Source organism: Camponotus vicinus, unplaced genomic scaffold (genome assembly GCF_025532165.1).
Source record: "Camponotus vicinus isolate PSW18456_S1 unplaced genomic scaffold, iyCamVici1.0 SCAF_3, whole genome shotgun sequence".
Classification (NCBI taxonomy): domain Eukaryota; kingdom Metazoa; phylum Arthropoda; class Insecta; order Hymenoptera; family Formicidae; genus Camponotus; species Camponotus vicinus.
This window is the reverse complement of record NW_028141967.1, coordinates 3875138-3891109: the sequence shown is the minus strand read 5'-3', so window position 1 is coordinate 3891109 and position 15972 is coordinate 3875138. Positions and strand designations below refer to the sequence as shown.

General features: G+C 32.7%; 3 protein-coding genes across 6 annotated transcripts in view; all 3 read right to left on the bottom strand.

Annotated features, from left to right (window-relative positions):
- Positions 1-3971, bottom strand: part of Calx (sodium/calcium exchanger 3) — a 68866-nt gene extending 64895 nt beyond the window's left edge. For 3 of the 4 annotated variants that reach the window (XR_014437785.1, XR_014437784.1, XM_083094143.1), the window contains exon 1: positions 1763-3971. Coding sequence is in view for 1 of the 4 variants with exons in the window: in XM_083094143.1 (XP_082950269.1) it covers positions 1763-3114 (1352 nt within the window). In the remaining 3 variants the exon portion in view is untranslated. The remainder of the gene's footprint in view (positions 1-1762) is intronic. The other variant, XR_014437786.1, reaches the window with a different exon arrangement.
- Positions 3972-7916: 3945 nt separating this feature from the next.
- On the bottom strand, positions 7917-10614 carry LOC145968576 (uncharacterized). The gene is made up of 3 exons (XM_083094149.1): positions 10554-10614; positions 9176-9909; positions 7917-8729 (listed from the first exon to the last, which is right to left on the bottom strand). The coding sequence occupies exons 2-3, from the start codon at positions 9907-9909 to the stop codon at positions 7964-7966; spliced, it is 1500 nt and encodes a 499-aa protein (XP_082950275.1). The 5' UTR covers positions 10554-10614; the 3' UTR covers positions 7917-7963.
- Positions 10615-12428: 1814 nt separating this feature from the next.
- Positions 12429-15931, bottom strand: LOC145968577 (uncharacterized). Its single transcript, XM_083094150.1, has 2 exons — positions 15047-15931; positions 12429-14062 (listed from the first exon to the last, which is right to left on the bottom strand). The coding sequence occupies exons 1-2, from the start codon at positions 15047-15049 to the stop codon at positions 12728-12730; spliced, it is 1338 nt and encodes a 445-aa protein (XP_082950276.1). The 5' UTR covers positions 15050-15931; the 3' UTR covers positions 12429-12727.
- Between the last annotated feature and the right edge of the window lie 41 nt (positions 15932-15972).

Genomic DNA, 15972 nt, shown 5'->3' with positions numbered 1-15972 from the left:
GTTTCTCTCCTCGACCTACATCACTAATAATCAAGGTATTTTATTAGAATAATTGACGCAGAAACGTAATAAAGCCCGTATCAGCATCCTCCGTCTATTATTTTCACTCTGCTCCCTCTTACAATTAGTCGAATTACATGTGTATTTATCGATGTGTGCACTTTAGTTGTAAATTTAATTGCACATGCATGTGCGGTTTTCGCGCGACCTCACGATGCAATCTGACATGCGAGGTTACGTCGGAAATAACAGAAAATATCAGGTCACCCGACTAGACCAACAACACGAGCCCACAATTTACGATCGTGGTGCGAAATATAAAAGAGTCTGCTCCCTCTAATTGCACTTTTTGTATTAAAAAGCAAAACGTATACACCTCCCAGAGAGAGAAAGACGCATCAGAGACCGAAAGCGGAGAAAAAGGAGTGAAATATAATGAACGATTAAAGTCGGCGTATCGGTAGGAGCAATTGTCTTTAATTATCCGTCAGGAAAATGTGTTTTTGTGACGTAACAACAGACGGCTCGTGAATTTCCTCTCATAAGTGGTCGTAATTGTTCTCTTGTGACATCATCATCATTCAGCTTTAGCGAGCAACTTATTCGGGGAGCGATAAAAAGAATTCTGACATATTATTATTTATTATTATTATATTATTATTACTATATTTATTATTATTATTATTGTTATATTTATTATTATTATTATTATTATTATTATTATTATTATTATTATTATTATATTTATTATTATTATTATTATTATTATTATATTATTATTATATTAATTATTATTATTATTATATTATTATTATAAAAACGATAAATATGTGCGAAATATGTTCCTCCAAAAATTTCGTATAAAATACATCAACATAGAAAAAAATAAAACGATATTAAATGTATTGATTTCATAATTAGCATTGATTATTAAATTAGTTAAAAAATTATATACACATATATGTGTGTGTGTGTATAAATTATATAGTTAAAGAAAATAAATTTAAAATTTTAAAAAAGTATATTTTAATCATACAATTAAAAGTTTTCTAATCTGTGGATCCTTGTTGAAATTTGTTTGAAACTCCTTTTCGAACATGTATGTTGGATGAAACGTTAGCAGGTTAAATTACGTGAAGAATAATGGCCAGACTTAACCGCTTCTAACATCCTTGATTAAATCGACTTAGCAACTTATCCAGATAAAATTGCGGATGCCATTCGTTGGAAATTAATTGAATGATTGCCTCTTCACCGCTAATCAATGATTCGCGATCACAGTGCGCTATAGATGCGCTTTTAAGAACCACGCCTCTTTCGCGAGGAACTTGTGAAGCGATCCGTATCTTTCAATAGCGTATTTCAATGTGCGATATGATATTGATTTGAAGACTTAATTATGCAAATGCTCTACAAATGATCGTCCGGGCAATATTAATCATCCCGGTTAACATCAATAATTATATAATTACGAGCGTTTCCAGAAATGAAATTCTCCAACTAAATTTTAAGGGATGAAATATATAACAGCTTGTTCTATTTAATCCTGAATGAAATTAATTTTAGCAGAATTTTCGAAAAGATATTTAAAATATTTAACGTTAAAATGTCCATGAAAGGGATATGAAACCTTGAACGAAACATTAATGGAGATAAAATCGCGTTAGCGAAATATGGTGCTTCTCGCAAAAAATGATATTTGTATCGAACTGCCCTGTCATCGCAAGTCTTTGGAAGAGAAACGATGATGGATTCCACCGACCTGACATAAAAGTGCTCGTCCTCCTCGAACAGCTCGTCGTCGATAACCGAGAGCTTGATGGTCTTTTTAGTCTCGCCGGGCTCGAAGGTCAGGGTGCCCTTGGCGCTGACATAATCGGATCCCGCCTCGGCCGAGCCGTCCTCCGTGCAATAATCCACGCTGCATGCTTTATTAAGATCACCACCGGCCCTGGTGACTCCCACCTCGAAGGTCCCAACGTTCTCCATCACAGTGTAATGGCCCGGCTCGAAGAACACCCTCATGGCGTTGACGTTCTCGATGTCGATACTCTCGGCCTCCGCTTTCTGCAACTCGGCCTTGACCTCGCTGAGGTCGCTCTGCGCCCTTTCGCTGATCTTCCTGCTGAGGTTGCCCGCGCCCACCATCTTCCTCGTAGCCTGCACTCTGTAGAAGGCCCTGCTCTTCGGGCCCTTGCCCAGCACCTCCTCGTGAGCCATGACCTCCAGTTGCTCCAGGGGTAGAGTAGGATACTTCTTGCGCAGTTCCTTCAAGGTGTTGATGTAATCCCTTCGGGTTTGCTCGAATTCCCTCGCCTCGGGGGAGTCGATATCGGCCAGGCGGTCCACCATCCCGTGGAGACCATCTTGCTGCGGCTTGATCTCCAGCTCCACCCCTATCTCGGAATCCCCGGCCTCCGCCTGCACGATTACACCGCGCTTATTCATCCGGTAGCCCTTGTGCAGATACTTGTAGATCAGTAATCGACGATCGGCGACGTAAGCCGTCAATACCGTGGCCGGGAAAAAGGCGAAAGTCAGTATTCCCTCCCAGATCTCCAGCACGCCCGGACTGGTGACCGCCAGGATGATGTAGAGCCACACGTAGGCGAAGATGCTCCAGGTGGCGGTGACGAAAAAGACGCGCAGATGCTTTATCTTCCGGGTCTCGCCGTTCGGGATCACGAACACGCACAGGGAAATGATGACGAAGAGGTTGTAGGCGGCGGAACCGACGATCGTACCCGGGCCCAGTTCGCCGGCTTGGAAATTCTTCGCCCAGATCTCGATGATGGACAGCAGGATCTCGGGCGCGCTGCTACCCAGCGCCATCAGAGTCAGATTGGCCACCGTCTCGTTCCACACTCGCACGATGACGATCTGCGGCTCCCTACCGTGACGACGCACCACCAGCTCCTTCTCCTTGGACGTGATCACCTCGATAGCTGCCATGAAACGATCGCTGATGATCGACACGCCGATGAACAGGTATAACAGCAGCATGAAATACACCAGGCCCCGGAAGATGATGTCGATCAGCTGCAGGTTTTCCTGCGGACGCCAGAGCGGTATCATCAAGCCCGGCTCGCAATGCACCGAGTAGTTCCCGGACATATCGTGCGAATCGTATTTCGAAAATTGCGATTAAAACTCGACTCTCCTGATAACTTGATGACTGTCTCTCCAGGAAAATTCGCCAATAATTTCGTTCTTCATTCAGAGCGACGAACAATCTCCTTATCCCGGTGCTATTTCGATTCGCAACTTGTTCTTGAGAGACGAAAATTCTGCGAGTTTACTTTCCTCTCGAGGAACAAGAAACAAGGCGGGTTCTCTAGATTGACAGAGTTGAAAAAAATTGCTGTATTTCTTACTTTTCTTCTTTATAATTTCTGCTTTCTCCCACTAGCACTAATTAGCGAACAAAGACTCGATCTCGAAAACTCAAACGAACTCGACGTACGACGCAGACGTGGTCGTTTCTGCAAAGGGATGCTATGTTTTGGAGCGTCCCCGAATAACAACAATTGTACCACCAAGTTGATGATTCTGGACCAGCGCGATCTGATTATTCCAGCCTCCTGATTTAACTCCGTCTCCTAATCGAGGTCCTCGACATTACGTTGGCTCATCGGATAATCTTGGGGGAGGATTTTTCTGTTTGTCTCTCACTGTCCTGTCTTTCCTCGCACACTTTTCACGCACTTCCGCGCCGTTAACGTTCGTCCTCTCATGCACATCTACCCTTACCCCGAAAAGATGAGCTGGAACTGGCGTACGGGCCACCCCGAGGAAGGTACATTCGGTGTCAGGAACCGGCTACCGAGGGAACCCGCCAATACCACCGCGGCAGTGAGCTCCCATCACGAAGCGGTGACCCTACGACACCACGGGGGCAGCAGAACCGTACCGGGCCGCGTTCGAACGAACACTGAAAGAGGAGAGAGAGAGAGAAAGAGAGGAAGCTAGAGGAGAGAGCGGCCAGACCGAGTGGGGAGTGGTGTCTCGAGCTAGCCAGACGCGGCCACCCCGTTTTCCTCGCCCCTCTCCGCTTTCCCTCCTCTCTTCACCCTTCAGCCATCTCTTCCGTCTCGCTCCGACTTCGTTCTCGTCCTCGGCCGCGACACGTTGACGATACCCTGGTCTTTGTCTTCCTCATCATGCCGATGGTATCTCCATTCTCGTCTATCCTACAGCCTTCGGTGGTCTCTTCATCCTTATTTATATCACCAATCGCGCCAATAGTGCCATCGTTCTCGTCTGCTCTACTCGCGCCAAAGGTATCTCCGTTCTTGCCAAGCTATTTCCGTCCTTGTTGACTTCACTGCGCCGACGATGCTCCCTTTCCCTCGTCGAGCTCGGTCGCGATACCTCACCGAAGAAACGCCACCGTCTTTCGTACGCTTCACGCGTCTATCTATCTATCTCTCTCTCTCTCTCTCTCTTTTTTGCTCCTTCTTTTCCCCCCGTCTCTTGGCCTCCTTCTCTCTCTACAGTTTTCATTCCTCGTCACGCTTCACGCGGCGCAGCGGCATCTTGTATACGTTTGCGCACAGAGCGTGTAGAATATCTACCCTCTCTAGAAGCATCCCCCACTTTCTCTCTCCGTCCGCTTTTTCCACACCCCGTATTTATATCCTCGTCCTCGTCGAACGCTCGCGCACCACCTACCTCCTCTCTTCTCTTTTTTCTCGCTCTGCAATGTGCGCTCTCTTCCTCCATCCTACCCTCTTGCCTTCTTTCTCTCTCGTTCTACATCAGTGGTGATCATAATATGACTCTCTGATACGATTCTTATGAAATTAAATATAATTTAGTTTTTGTACAACAAATGCAAGCATTTTTCTCTCGTAAAATACTACCAACATGTGTCTAAGAAATAGAAGAGAGCAAGTTTAAAATTAACGATTTTATAAATCGCTATAAAAAATTTATATTTAAATAACAAAATTATATTTAAATTAATAGAGAGAGAAAAAAAGGTAGAAAATATTCTTTTGATATGTAACTTTCAATTTGTCATTGAATTTATAAATGTATTTTTTTTAATCATCTTAAAATAGCATTAAATTCGTGAGATTCTGCAGCTTCGCAATCTTTTTTTTTTTTTGGAAAAAAATGGCTTCTTAAATTTGCATTTTTATGAATGCAGAGATAGAGGGAGAATATTTAAATGTCTCGCTTCCGATACACCGTAATTTAGTATTGCCTCTTACGAATATAATCCAGTTGATTACCACTGTTCTACACGAATTTACTTCCAACGCTTCCCAGATTGCTATCTTCGTCGCTCTTAGATCCTTTCCGCCCCTCTCCAAAACTATCCACGCCTTTGCCCATCCTCCCCGTGTTTTCCATCCCTGTTACAACTTGCGCTTCCCTGCATCCTCCCCCTCTCTCTTTCTCTCTTTCATCCCTATTCGCGCCTGTGGAAGGGAAGCGTGTATAGGGATGATTCAACCTATCTTCTGGAGAATTTCATTTTTGCCATGAATAACTTGCTACAAATTATTATTGTTATATTTTAAAAGAAAACATTTTTTATCTTGAAAAAATATTGATGAATTAAATTTTACATAATAAAAACATTACGTGAGAATATTATAAGATTGAGAAATCGGAATGTTAAAATTTTAGCGCACCCTCTCCGAGGGGATATCCACATTTACGAAATTTCTATATACGCCCTTGCTTCAGACTCGATCCTCGTCGCACTAGAGCGTCCACCCTCTTCCCGTCCTCGTCGCGTCGCGCATCCCCTCGTTGCGCATGCGCAGCCACCCTTTGCGTAACCGACACCCTGAAAGGGACAGAGGCTCGACCGCTTCGACACCTTGCCGGCCTTCAGCCGGCTCGATCAGTTATACTATCAGTTCCACATCAAGCGTACAGCGTGTTTACACGAGCATTTGGGCAATCATTGATTACTCTTATGGCTACTTTGATAAGCGATTCATAAAGTGATTTACTCAAGTAACACTGGGAAAAATTACCAATCATATGTTTCGTAATCTGTCATTTTTTTTATCATCATTGACGATTATTGCCTTCACTTTTCTGCCTTTGTCGCACATTCTTGATTCGATATTGGCTGTAATAAAAAATTCCTTTGATTTGTATAGTACGCCATTACATCATTATTGATTCCGTGGGAAGATTCTTAATTTGTAAGGAATTTATTAAACGACTTATTACATAAATTTATTGATTTTACAGGATAAAAGACTGAGTGGTAAATTGCATAAATTATTTCCCAATTAACTTAATTTAAATAATATTATATCATAAATATATCATAAATAAATTAAACAAATTAAAATAATATTAAATCATATTAAATATTATAAAAATTAAAATAATATTAAATTAATATTATATCATAAATAAATTAAAATAGTATTATATCATAAATAAATTAAACAAATTTTTCACAAAGCGCTTTCGATATATCTTGTCCTTTTAAAATTCCAATTTCTAGTATTCGTAATTTATTCGTAAGAAGTTTATCATGCGATATAAACATGATATATAGGTAACGAGATCTCTGCGGTTCGGCTACTCTTGCGGGACGCGACATGCGTTTAATCCTGCGGAGCAATTTTTTCTACGGGAAAAAAAGGGAAAAGGGAAGGTAGAGTGGAAATACGAAAAATTCTACCGCTGTCACGTGGAAATACAGCTCAAGAATATAATGTGAGATTTAAACGCCGCACTCTCTCGTTTCTTGCATATTGCTCTTGTGCTCCGCTTATTTCCGTGGTTTGCTATTGTTGGCTCGATAATTAAAACCAGAAAATTTCAAGCACTTTGAACATTGAATTTAGCAATTTTTTTTTTAAAAGCCAATGGAAATGCGCTATTAAGTCATTTGCATAAATCGTCGGTTTTATGACGACGATTTTAAGATTTAACAACGATAATCTCAAGAGAGAATCAAATGTGAAAAATTTTACATAAATTTCTGTTGAATCTCCAACGAACGCGATTATGAAATAAAATAAAAAAAATATAGTAAAATATACATTAATACTCTATATATGTTGTACATATAAGAACATCTGTATAGACAAAGATACTATTTTATTATGATATAAACAGATTTATTATAATGATATAAAATTTATAAAACAGTTTATTAAAAAGCATTTATCTAAAAAATATTAATAATGCGTATAAATGATTATGCGTGTAATAAAGCATCAGCCCAGCATTCTTATACTTATTTATAATAAATTTATAATAAATTGGAACACATTATTGTTCGTCATAGTTTTTTAAGCACTTAACCACTACGAAAAGCAATAATGATAATTATATTAAGTATCTAATTCTTATTTGTAAAATTAAACAATTATTATGGTATTAAAAAAACTTATTTATATTTTAAAATTATTTGCGAAAACTATATAAACTCTACATATGCTGCCAAATAAACACATAATGAAAATGAGTTTTGAAATATATCTTAATGAAATTAAACCAGTTTAATTATAATTACTTACTTAACATATTTTACGTTAAATATTTTTAGATTCTTTTAATAAAAATAATAATATATGATCAAAAATAAACATTATGTATAAGATATCGATATGTATATTTTTAATTAGCAAAAATTTTCTTGATTTTTTCATCAATATTTTCTAATTTATTTGAATCTAAATAAAAAATTCTAATTTTTTAATTTTATATAAAGTATATTTTTAAGAAAAATATTCAAATTTAACAATCCAAAATTGAAAAATTGATGTTAGGCAAGAAAATGTGCTTCCATTAATACATCAATCGAAAAAATGCATCATTTTTTCTATTTTTCTATTTTTTACTTAATATTTTGTATCTAATCTGTTTAAGAACGAAATCTAAACAATTAAAAATGCAAAAATAACGATTATCAAAGATAACATATTCTGTTTTGAATTATCGAAAGCAAAATTATTGATGAATTGGCTCTTTCTTATGATTAATAATTATTCTCATATTCACTATCATTTTCTTCATCATCCTTTTCGCACTGTGGGCATTTGACCTCGACGACGGATATATTCTTCAAATGTAACGTCATACGTGCCGAGAGCGCTTGGAAAGATCCCACTTTCAACTTTAACATGGGATTTCCGTCGAGGTGAACGTCCCTCAGAGACTTGATGTTTATCAACGATAAGTCGTCCAGTTCGGTAAAGTAATTTCGCTCGAGATGCAACTCCTGGATCTGCCACGGTGATGTCCATTGCGCCGGAAGCTGACGGAGTTGATTTCCGGAAAGGTCCAAGTACGTTAGACTTGGGAGATTGAAAGCCCGAGTTTCGATAGTTGTTATCATGTTGTTCGACAAATACAGGTATTTCAGTCTTTGTGAGCGGCAAAACGCGTCGGAAGGAATCAAACTGATACGATTCCCGGTTAGATTCATGCTCTCCAGGCTCAGTATCGGGCAGACATTCGGTATCGAGGCGAGAATATTATTAGCCAGCGAGAGATTAATTATCCGGGGGGTATTGTTGAAAATAGTGCTGGCCAAATTTGCGATTTCATTGCCCGACAGATCCAGGTTCAGCAAGTGTTCCATATCGTTGAAGGCATCGGCCGACACTTCGAAGATACGATTGCTCGATAAAGATAGATTTTGCATCCCGATAGCGCCTCTCAGGGGTATGGACTTTTCCTGACACTCCTCGAAGCACACTTGGGTGATCTCGTTGTCATCCATAACGAGCTCATGCAGATACCTGCAATTGTTTGTCGAGATTACGAAAAAGAAATAAGCCAACAATAAAAGAAATAATTAATATAATATAATAATATAATCGGTAATATAATAATAATAATAATAATAATAATAGCAATAACAATCGTATAATAATAATCGTAATAATAAAATAATGTAATAATAATAATAATAATAATAATAATAATAATAATAATAAAAGCAATAACAATCATATAATAATAATCGTAATAATAAAATAAGAACAATAAAAATAATAATATATATTAACAGCTATAGTAACATAAAATAATAATTATAAATAGCATCAACGAAGGCGAGACTAATAATAATAAAAATAGCAATAATATTAACTTATTAAATCAAAATCCAATCTTTTACACAGATGCTTTTTTATAAAAAAAAATAAATAAATTGAATAAAAAAGAATTTAATAAATATTAATACCTGAGTTTGTCCTGGTCGATGTGATCAATCAGATTTTTCTTCAAATTAAGATGAGTCAAAGTCGTCGGAATATTGTCAAAGACAGTATTGCTAGCACTGATGCTGTTATTGCTCAAGTGCAAATGAGTTAGGATGGGCATTGATATAAAAAAAGTCACCCCAATATCTCGCAGTTGATTGTTGCATAATTGCAGGTGCTCCAAACTCTGGAAAGACTCGGATTCCTTCAGGATTTCCTCTCCGTTGGAATTATCGGAAATATCGTTGTTGTTGTTGATGATTAGCGTCTGCAAATTATCGTTTCCGTTCAACGACAGCAATTTCTTCCTCGGGATCTTGTTTCCGGATAAGTTCAAATGCCGTAGATTCGGCATGCCGCGGAAGGCAAACGGCGAAACGTCGCTTATGTTATTATTGTCCAAACTGAGACTGATGATTCTGTTGCTTTTAATGAAATTCCGACCGATTCTTTGAAGACCGACATTCGAAAATCTAAATGAGATGTCGGATGGATAGTATATTGGTGATGGGATCGGAGTATATGGTTGATATGGAGTATATTGTTGACGAGGTGGAGTATATGGACGATATCCGGAATTCGAATGGATAATAAATTGATTATTTGATTGTTGTGTGTTTTCAGTTTCTTCAGAATTTGACTTGAAATCATATTGTTCCGCCAAGTACGCGGTGATAAGGACAGAGAAAAGAATAATTTTGTGGCTTAATGCCATCTGAAAAAAATAAAGAACGGTATATCAATTATAATATAATATTTACATTAAAATTAAATATAAAGGAAAATATAAACAAATTATAACAATAAACTAAATTAAAATAAAGAAACAAAAAATATTTTCATCACTATTAAACTTACATAAAATTATATTAAATGTAAATATAAATATTCTAATAATATAAAATGTAAAACACAAAAAAAAGATGTATTTTTATTTTAATATAATTACGAATAAAATAAATAAATTGATATTTAATATTGTTACATATAATTTTTGAGAGATTCAAATATTATATTAAATATTTATTAATTATTATATTGTAGCTGCAAAAGTAGGAAGGTTTAAATATTATAAGATTTTTTTTTTCATAGAGATATATAAAGATACTATGAAATTCTATTAATATTTAAAAATTGTATTAATTCTATAAATAATTAATTAAATAAACTATTTAATTCTATTAATAATTAAAAATTGTAAAAATTTAATGTTATTTGAAAAAAAATCATAAGAAACTCTAAACTAGAAATTTATTTTAAATTCTGACAAAGTTTAAAAAGATATATATTGCAGTATATAATATAATATTCTTGGAATAATAGAATAAATTCAAGCAAATAAATATTCATAACACTTACGATGCACTAATTTTTTCGTAAAGTTGAACACTTCGTTTGATCGATTCACTTGAGCAGTCCGACACCTTTTGTCGCGAGGGAGCGAATTTGTCTTCTTATATACCAGCGGTGATCTTTACGGGGTCTCGTCTTCACACGCATATAACAATTCCGTCTATGTAACGTATCTCACACCAGTTCAGGTATGCATTTGTATCGCATTGTGCATGTGTGTGAGATTGAATATAATTAATTTATTTAATTTAAAAAGTAGTTACATTTAATTTATTCAGTATTATTATATTTTGATTATATACAATCAATATTTGTGCAATATTCTTTGCAATTGCATTTAAAATTAAATATACTCCAAAAGGAAAATATTATTTTATTCTAAGACTGCATATATGTTATATTAAATCTTAAATTTTAGGTTTAAATATTTTCTTTGGACATTAAAATAATATATATATTTTTTCTTTTTTTTATTATTTTATATTACTAACTTTATATCATTATAACTGTTTATTTTATTTATTAATTTATTAATTACAAGATTTATTTGATACATTAATTACTTAAGTGAGAGATTGTATAAATATATAATAATAATAATATAATAATAATATAAATATATAATAATATAATAATAACAATAAATACATAATAATAATATATAATAAGATATAATAATTTTACATTGCACTTCTATACAATAGTATTCTTGAAAAAAATATAACATATTTTGTATCTTTATTTTATAATAAAATCTCTCTCTCTCTTTTCTTTTTTTCTTTCTCTCTGTTACTTTCTCCTTTCTCTCCTTCTAGGATTTTCATATTTATAATAAAGAAAATTACATTTATAATATCCATTGTACAAAAAAATCATATTGTATAGAAAAAAAATATATGTATATATATATATATATATATATATATATATATATATATATATATATATAATAATATAAAAATGTATAAGAAAATATATAATACATGTAAAAATGCAAGAAATTATGAAATTTGCATATGATATATATTTTATACTTTTACACAGAGTCAAGGGTATCAAATCCTACTTTCCTGAACACGTACGATCAAAGTCTATCTCATGCCACGGGGCTTCACTGAACCTAATACATTCTTACGGCTAGTCTTACGCTGTTATCGCAGTATATGCCGTCGACTAATGATATAAATAATCCGAAGCATCTCGCTTGGCGAGAAGTGTTCCGAGAAGATTCGATAAGTAGCTTTCAGCATCGCGAATCTCGCGGGATGTAACGAGATGTGTGAGACGAGGCGTGAAATATTTCAAAGATCGCACACACACTTCATATAAATTTGTATAACAATAACTAATTTATATATGCGTTATATATACATTGTACATGGAATTCATACAGGAATTTTAAAAGTAATCTCGAAAATGTCTTACTTAAATAAACTTTTAATATCTTTTTTAATTACATTCTCGCTTGAATTTAATTATATAAAATGTAAAAAAATAAATTCTTTGAAAATATTTACTGGGAAAAAATTTTGTTGACTGAAATTTTTGTAAACTTATCCTGTAAAGTGAAATACGATTTATATGTGATAGATAAAATTATCGCAGGAATTGTATTTTTTAACGCAATATTCAGCAGCATGCTCAGCAGTTAGGTAGATTATGAGGCGGTATGGGCGGTTAACTGACGGCCCAATGCAGACATTTCTTCAATATGTTTCTGTTGCATATAATAAATATATATTGATTGCATAATGCAATATTCTTTACAATTAAATTTAAAATTAAATATATTCCAAAAATAAAATATTATTTAAAAATATTATTTATTCTAAGATTGCGTTGACATATAAATTATTATTTAAAACAAAAATAAATCAATCATACATATAAAAATACAATTTTTATTTCTAGTTACAAAAATAACATAATAAGTATTAAAATAAATTTACAATGTACTTATAAAGATAATCGGAGTCGCACTTAAGAATAATTATAGCATCTACAATCTGTAATTATTTTTAACACTTTCGTGTGCGTTGATATAAAAAGTCATAAATTTGTGCGCAGAAATATAAAAAAATTAGAAATACTTATATACATATGGAACATCAAATACATATTATTCAATCATATACATATGGAATATCAAATGGATACTGAAAATATGCTTAAATTGTGTCTTAAGCTACGTATACAGTAGTTGCGTTTGGCAAGTGTGCCAATTCTAGTGTACTTATTTTTGTGATTAAATTATTTTTTACAGATAAATGTTTTAATGAGACGATATTCGAATTAATGGCCAAGTCTAAAATGTTTGCAAATTGATTGGAATTTGCATTTAAATATTGCAAATTTATTAATGACGTTGCCCAATCGTAAGGCAAGCCTTTTAACTTGTTATCGGATAGATTTAAATATTCTAAATTACTCAAACCCAAGAAGCTCTCTCTCTCAATACGGTCTATTTTATTTCCTTTTAATGATAATTTTTTTAATGATGGAAAAGATGCAAAAGAAGCAGATGGAATATTTTTAATCATATTAAAATTCAATGATAATTCATTGAGTTGTAAGGCATTTAATAAAGGAATCTGTGATAGTTCATTATAATCCAATAGCAACATTCGCAGCGATGGAAATATTTCCAAACTCATATTAGATACAGATTTAAGATTATTCATAGATAAATCTAATTGTTCGAGGTATGGGGTATCGAAAATTCCAAGACCAATATTCGCACAATTCGATAATGATAAAATTTTCAATCGTTTTGAAACGATATTGATGGTTTGTAAATTTGGATTGCCATCCAAGTACAAGGCGGTCACTTCTGCCATATTTTGCGATGTTAAATTATGTAGATTATTGTTTTCCAAGTGGAGAACGCGCAAAGTATTTGGTATTTTGTCGAAAAATTCCGGTTTTAATTCTACTGCATTAATGTTAGTTAAATCTAATTGTATTAATTTTGGAAAAGACAAATTAAAATCCCACAATAAAGTGGAAATATCGTTTCCACTTAAATCTAAATATTGCAAATTTGGTAAACTTATTCCGATGCTATTAAATTTCATATATTTATAAACGTCATTTGTTTCCGTCTTCAAATCTCTCGCTTCTGATATTTTCTGATAACTTAAATCCAATATTTCAAGATTAGAATGTCGAATTATGTTGTCGTTATAGACATTAATCTCATTTCGAGATAGGTTTAAGCAACTTAAATAAGGTACGTGATCCAAAATAGTATAAATGTCTTCCAAATTATTATTGTACAGTGATATATGTTGTATGTGTTGACTTTGAATTATATTACTCTTTATACTATATAAATTCATAAAGTCTAAATTTAAACTTTCCAAATTCGCACACTTTTTAATTTCATTTCTTATGATCTTTAGATTGTAATTTTTGTCGTGATTATAGAAATCTGTTGATATAAATTGGATATTTGGTATTACCAAAAATCCTTGCACAGAAGATTGTAGAAGAAATGAAAAAAGTAGATACTTTATCTGCAAAGAAAAAAAATAAAAAAGATGTAATGTGATATATGAAGTAATTACGCATGCTAGAGAAAGAGGTAAATAAAAAATTTAAATACAAAAATATCAATATTAAATAAATTAAGGATATATATCATAAACAAAAAGGTAAATATTTCGTAGATTGTTTTATTGTTTCTTCTGAACATTTGCCCGAAAAGTCTGAATATAATACTCAATAATCGATTCAAGAATTATCTAATTTTTGTGATATTGCATCTTGATTCTTATAGAAATTCGCGTATTGGTATAAATTTTGAAAAAAGAAAACACATCATTAGCCAGATCAAATTTTTCACATGCACTAAAAAAATTTTAACGAATTTGCTAAAACGTTATTCTGTTAAAAATTCACTTAAATTATACAGACATATTTAAAAATTATTCTAATTATATATAAAATTGCATATTATAAAATATTATAAAATTACAGCAAAAGCCATATGTGAGCCATTAGATAGATAAATAATATAATAATTGAAAAATTCCTAATAAATTCGTTTTTTTGAGAAGAATTTTCACATTCAAAAGTTCTCTACTTTCTCGAGAAAACAAATATTCTATTTATAAATATTTTTTGTCATAAAAAATGGAAAATATTAAAATCATGTTTGCAATATTTCAAATCTCTCTTATAATATAAGTAAATTGATCTAATTAATTTATCTGTTTAATTTGAGACAATAGGAACTTAAGAAATATATTATTTTTATATATCAATTATTTTCGACTACTATTGTACTACTCGTATATTCTTAAATAAAAGAAATAAAGGAAAATTAATGACAGAAAAAAAGACTAATATACATGCTTATATGCATATTTACTAAAGAGCTAATTTTGAAATTAATTTTGCACGGTAAAAGTTTATAAAAATTATAATAATGATGATAATATTACACTAATGTTAATTAATACTAATATTATTAAAAAAGTAATGGAAATGTAACCTACCATTTTTGAAACTTGTCAAAATCTTTCAATTTGCTCAACTTAACTTGTAATTTTCGAATAGATTTGTTTTGGAAATACTATTGTTTCAAAATCTACTTGAATTATCTTTCGCTTCTCAGTGAAGACTGCAGTTTGGAATGGCAGCTTGTATTTATATCGTTAGATAGTACTAAAAATCAGCTTGCCTATCTCATATTTCTAGAATCACCCGGATGATGACATCAATATTTATTAAAAGCGATGTATTTATATAAATAACACGCGAACTATAAACATGACTAAATAAATATATATTAATTATAATTCTATTTAAACTATTTTATAACTTACATATTAAAACATAAATAAATATTTCAAATATTGTGCTTTTTGTTCAAAATTAAGTAAGTGAGCAATTAAAAACATTTTTTTTTATTGCATGAAAACAACAAAATACTTGAGTGCTATTTTCACGAATTTGTATTAATTCTCTTTTCAGTTTACATCTTTTAAATCCATTTTCTATCCGCTTTCATTAAATTGTATTAATTGTTTTTGTACACTTGCATTAATAAATAAGCAATAGATACTTTTAAAATAAATACATATTAAAATAATATAAGAAATAACATTTTTTAAATAAGTTTTTAAATAAATAATTTTTTAAATAATCAATGCATATTTTGTTCACAAGAGAAAAGATACTTCAACGTTTTATGACTTAAAATTGAAGTAGTCAAGTGAAATAACTAATTAGAAAATTTACTGAAAACGCGGTCTACGATATTCTTGTAAGATTGAGGCAAGTAATTAGGAGATTGTTGCTGAATTCTGGACAATATCGATGATCGGAGAAAAGAGAATCCATGGTACATATCCGACTTATTAAACACATGTAACGTAATCCTAAATTATTAAATTATAATTATTAAAACTCAAAAGAGAGA

Excerpts from the sequence above, each read along its gene's own strand:
- LOC145968576 (XM_083094149.1), bottom strand. The coding sequence starts at position 9,909 with ATGGCATTAAGCCACAAAATTATTCTTTTCTCTGTCCTTATCACCGCG. Across the intron at positions 8,730-9,175 it reads ATCGACCAGGACAAACTCAG|GTATCTGCATGAGCTCGTTA; the intron begins GTATTAATATTT and ends AAACAATTGCAG.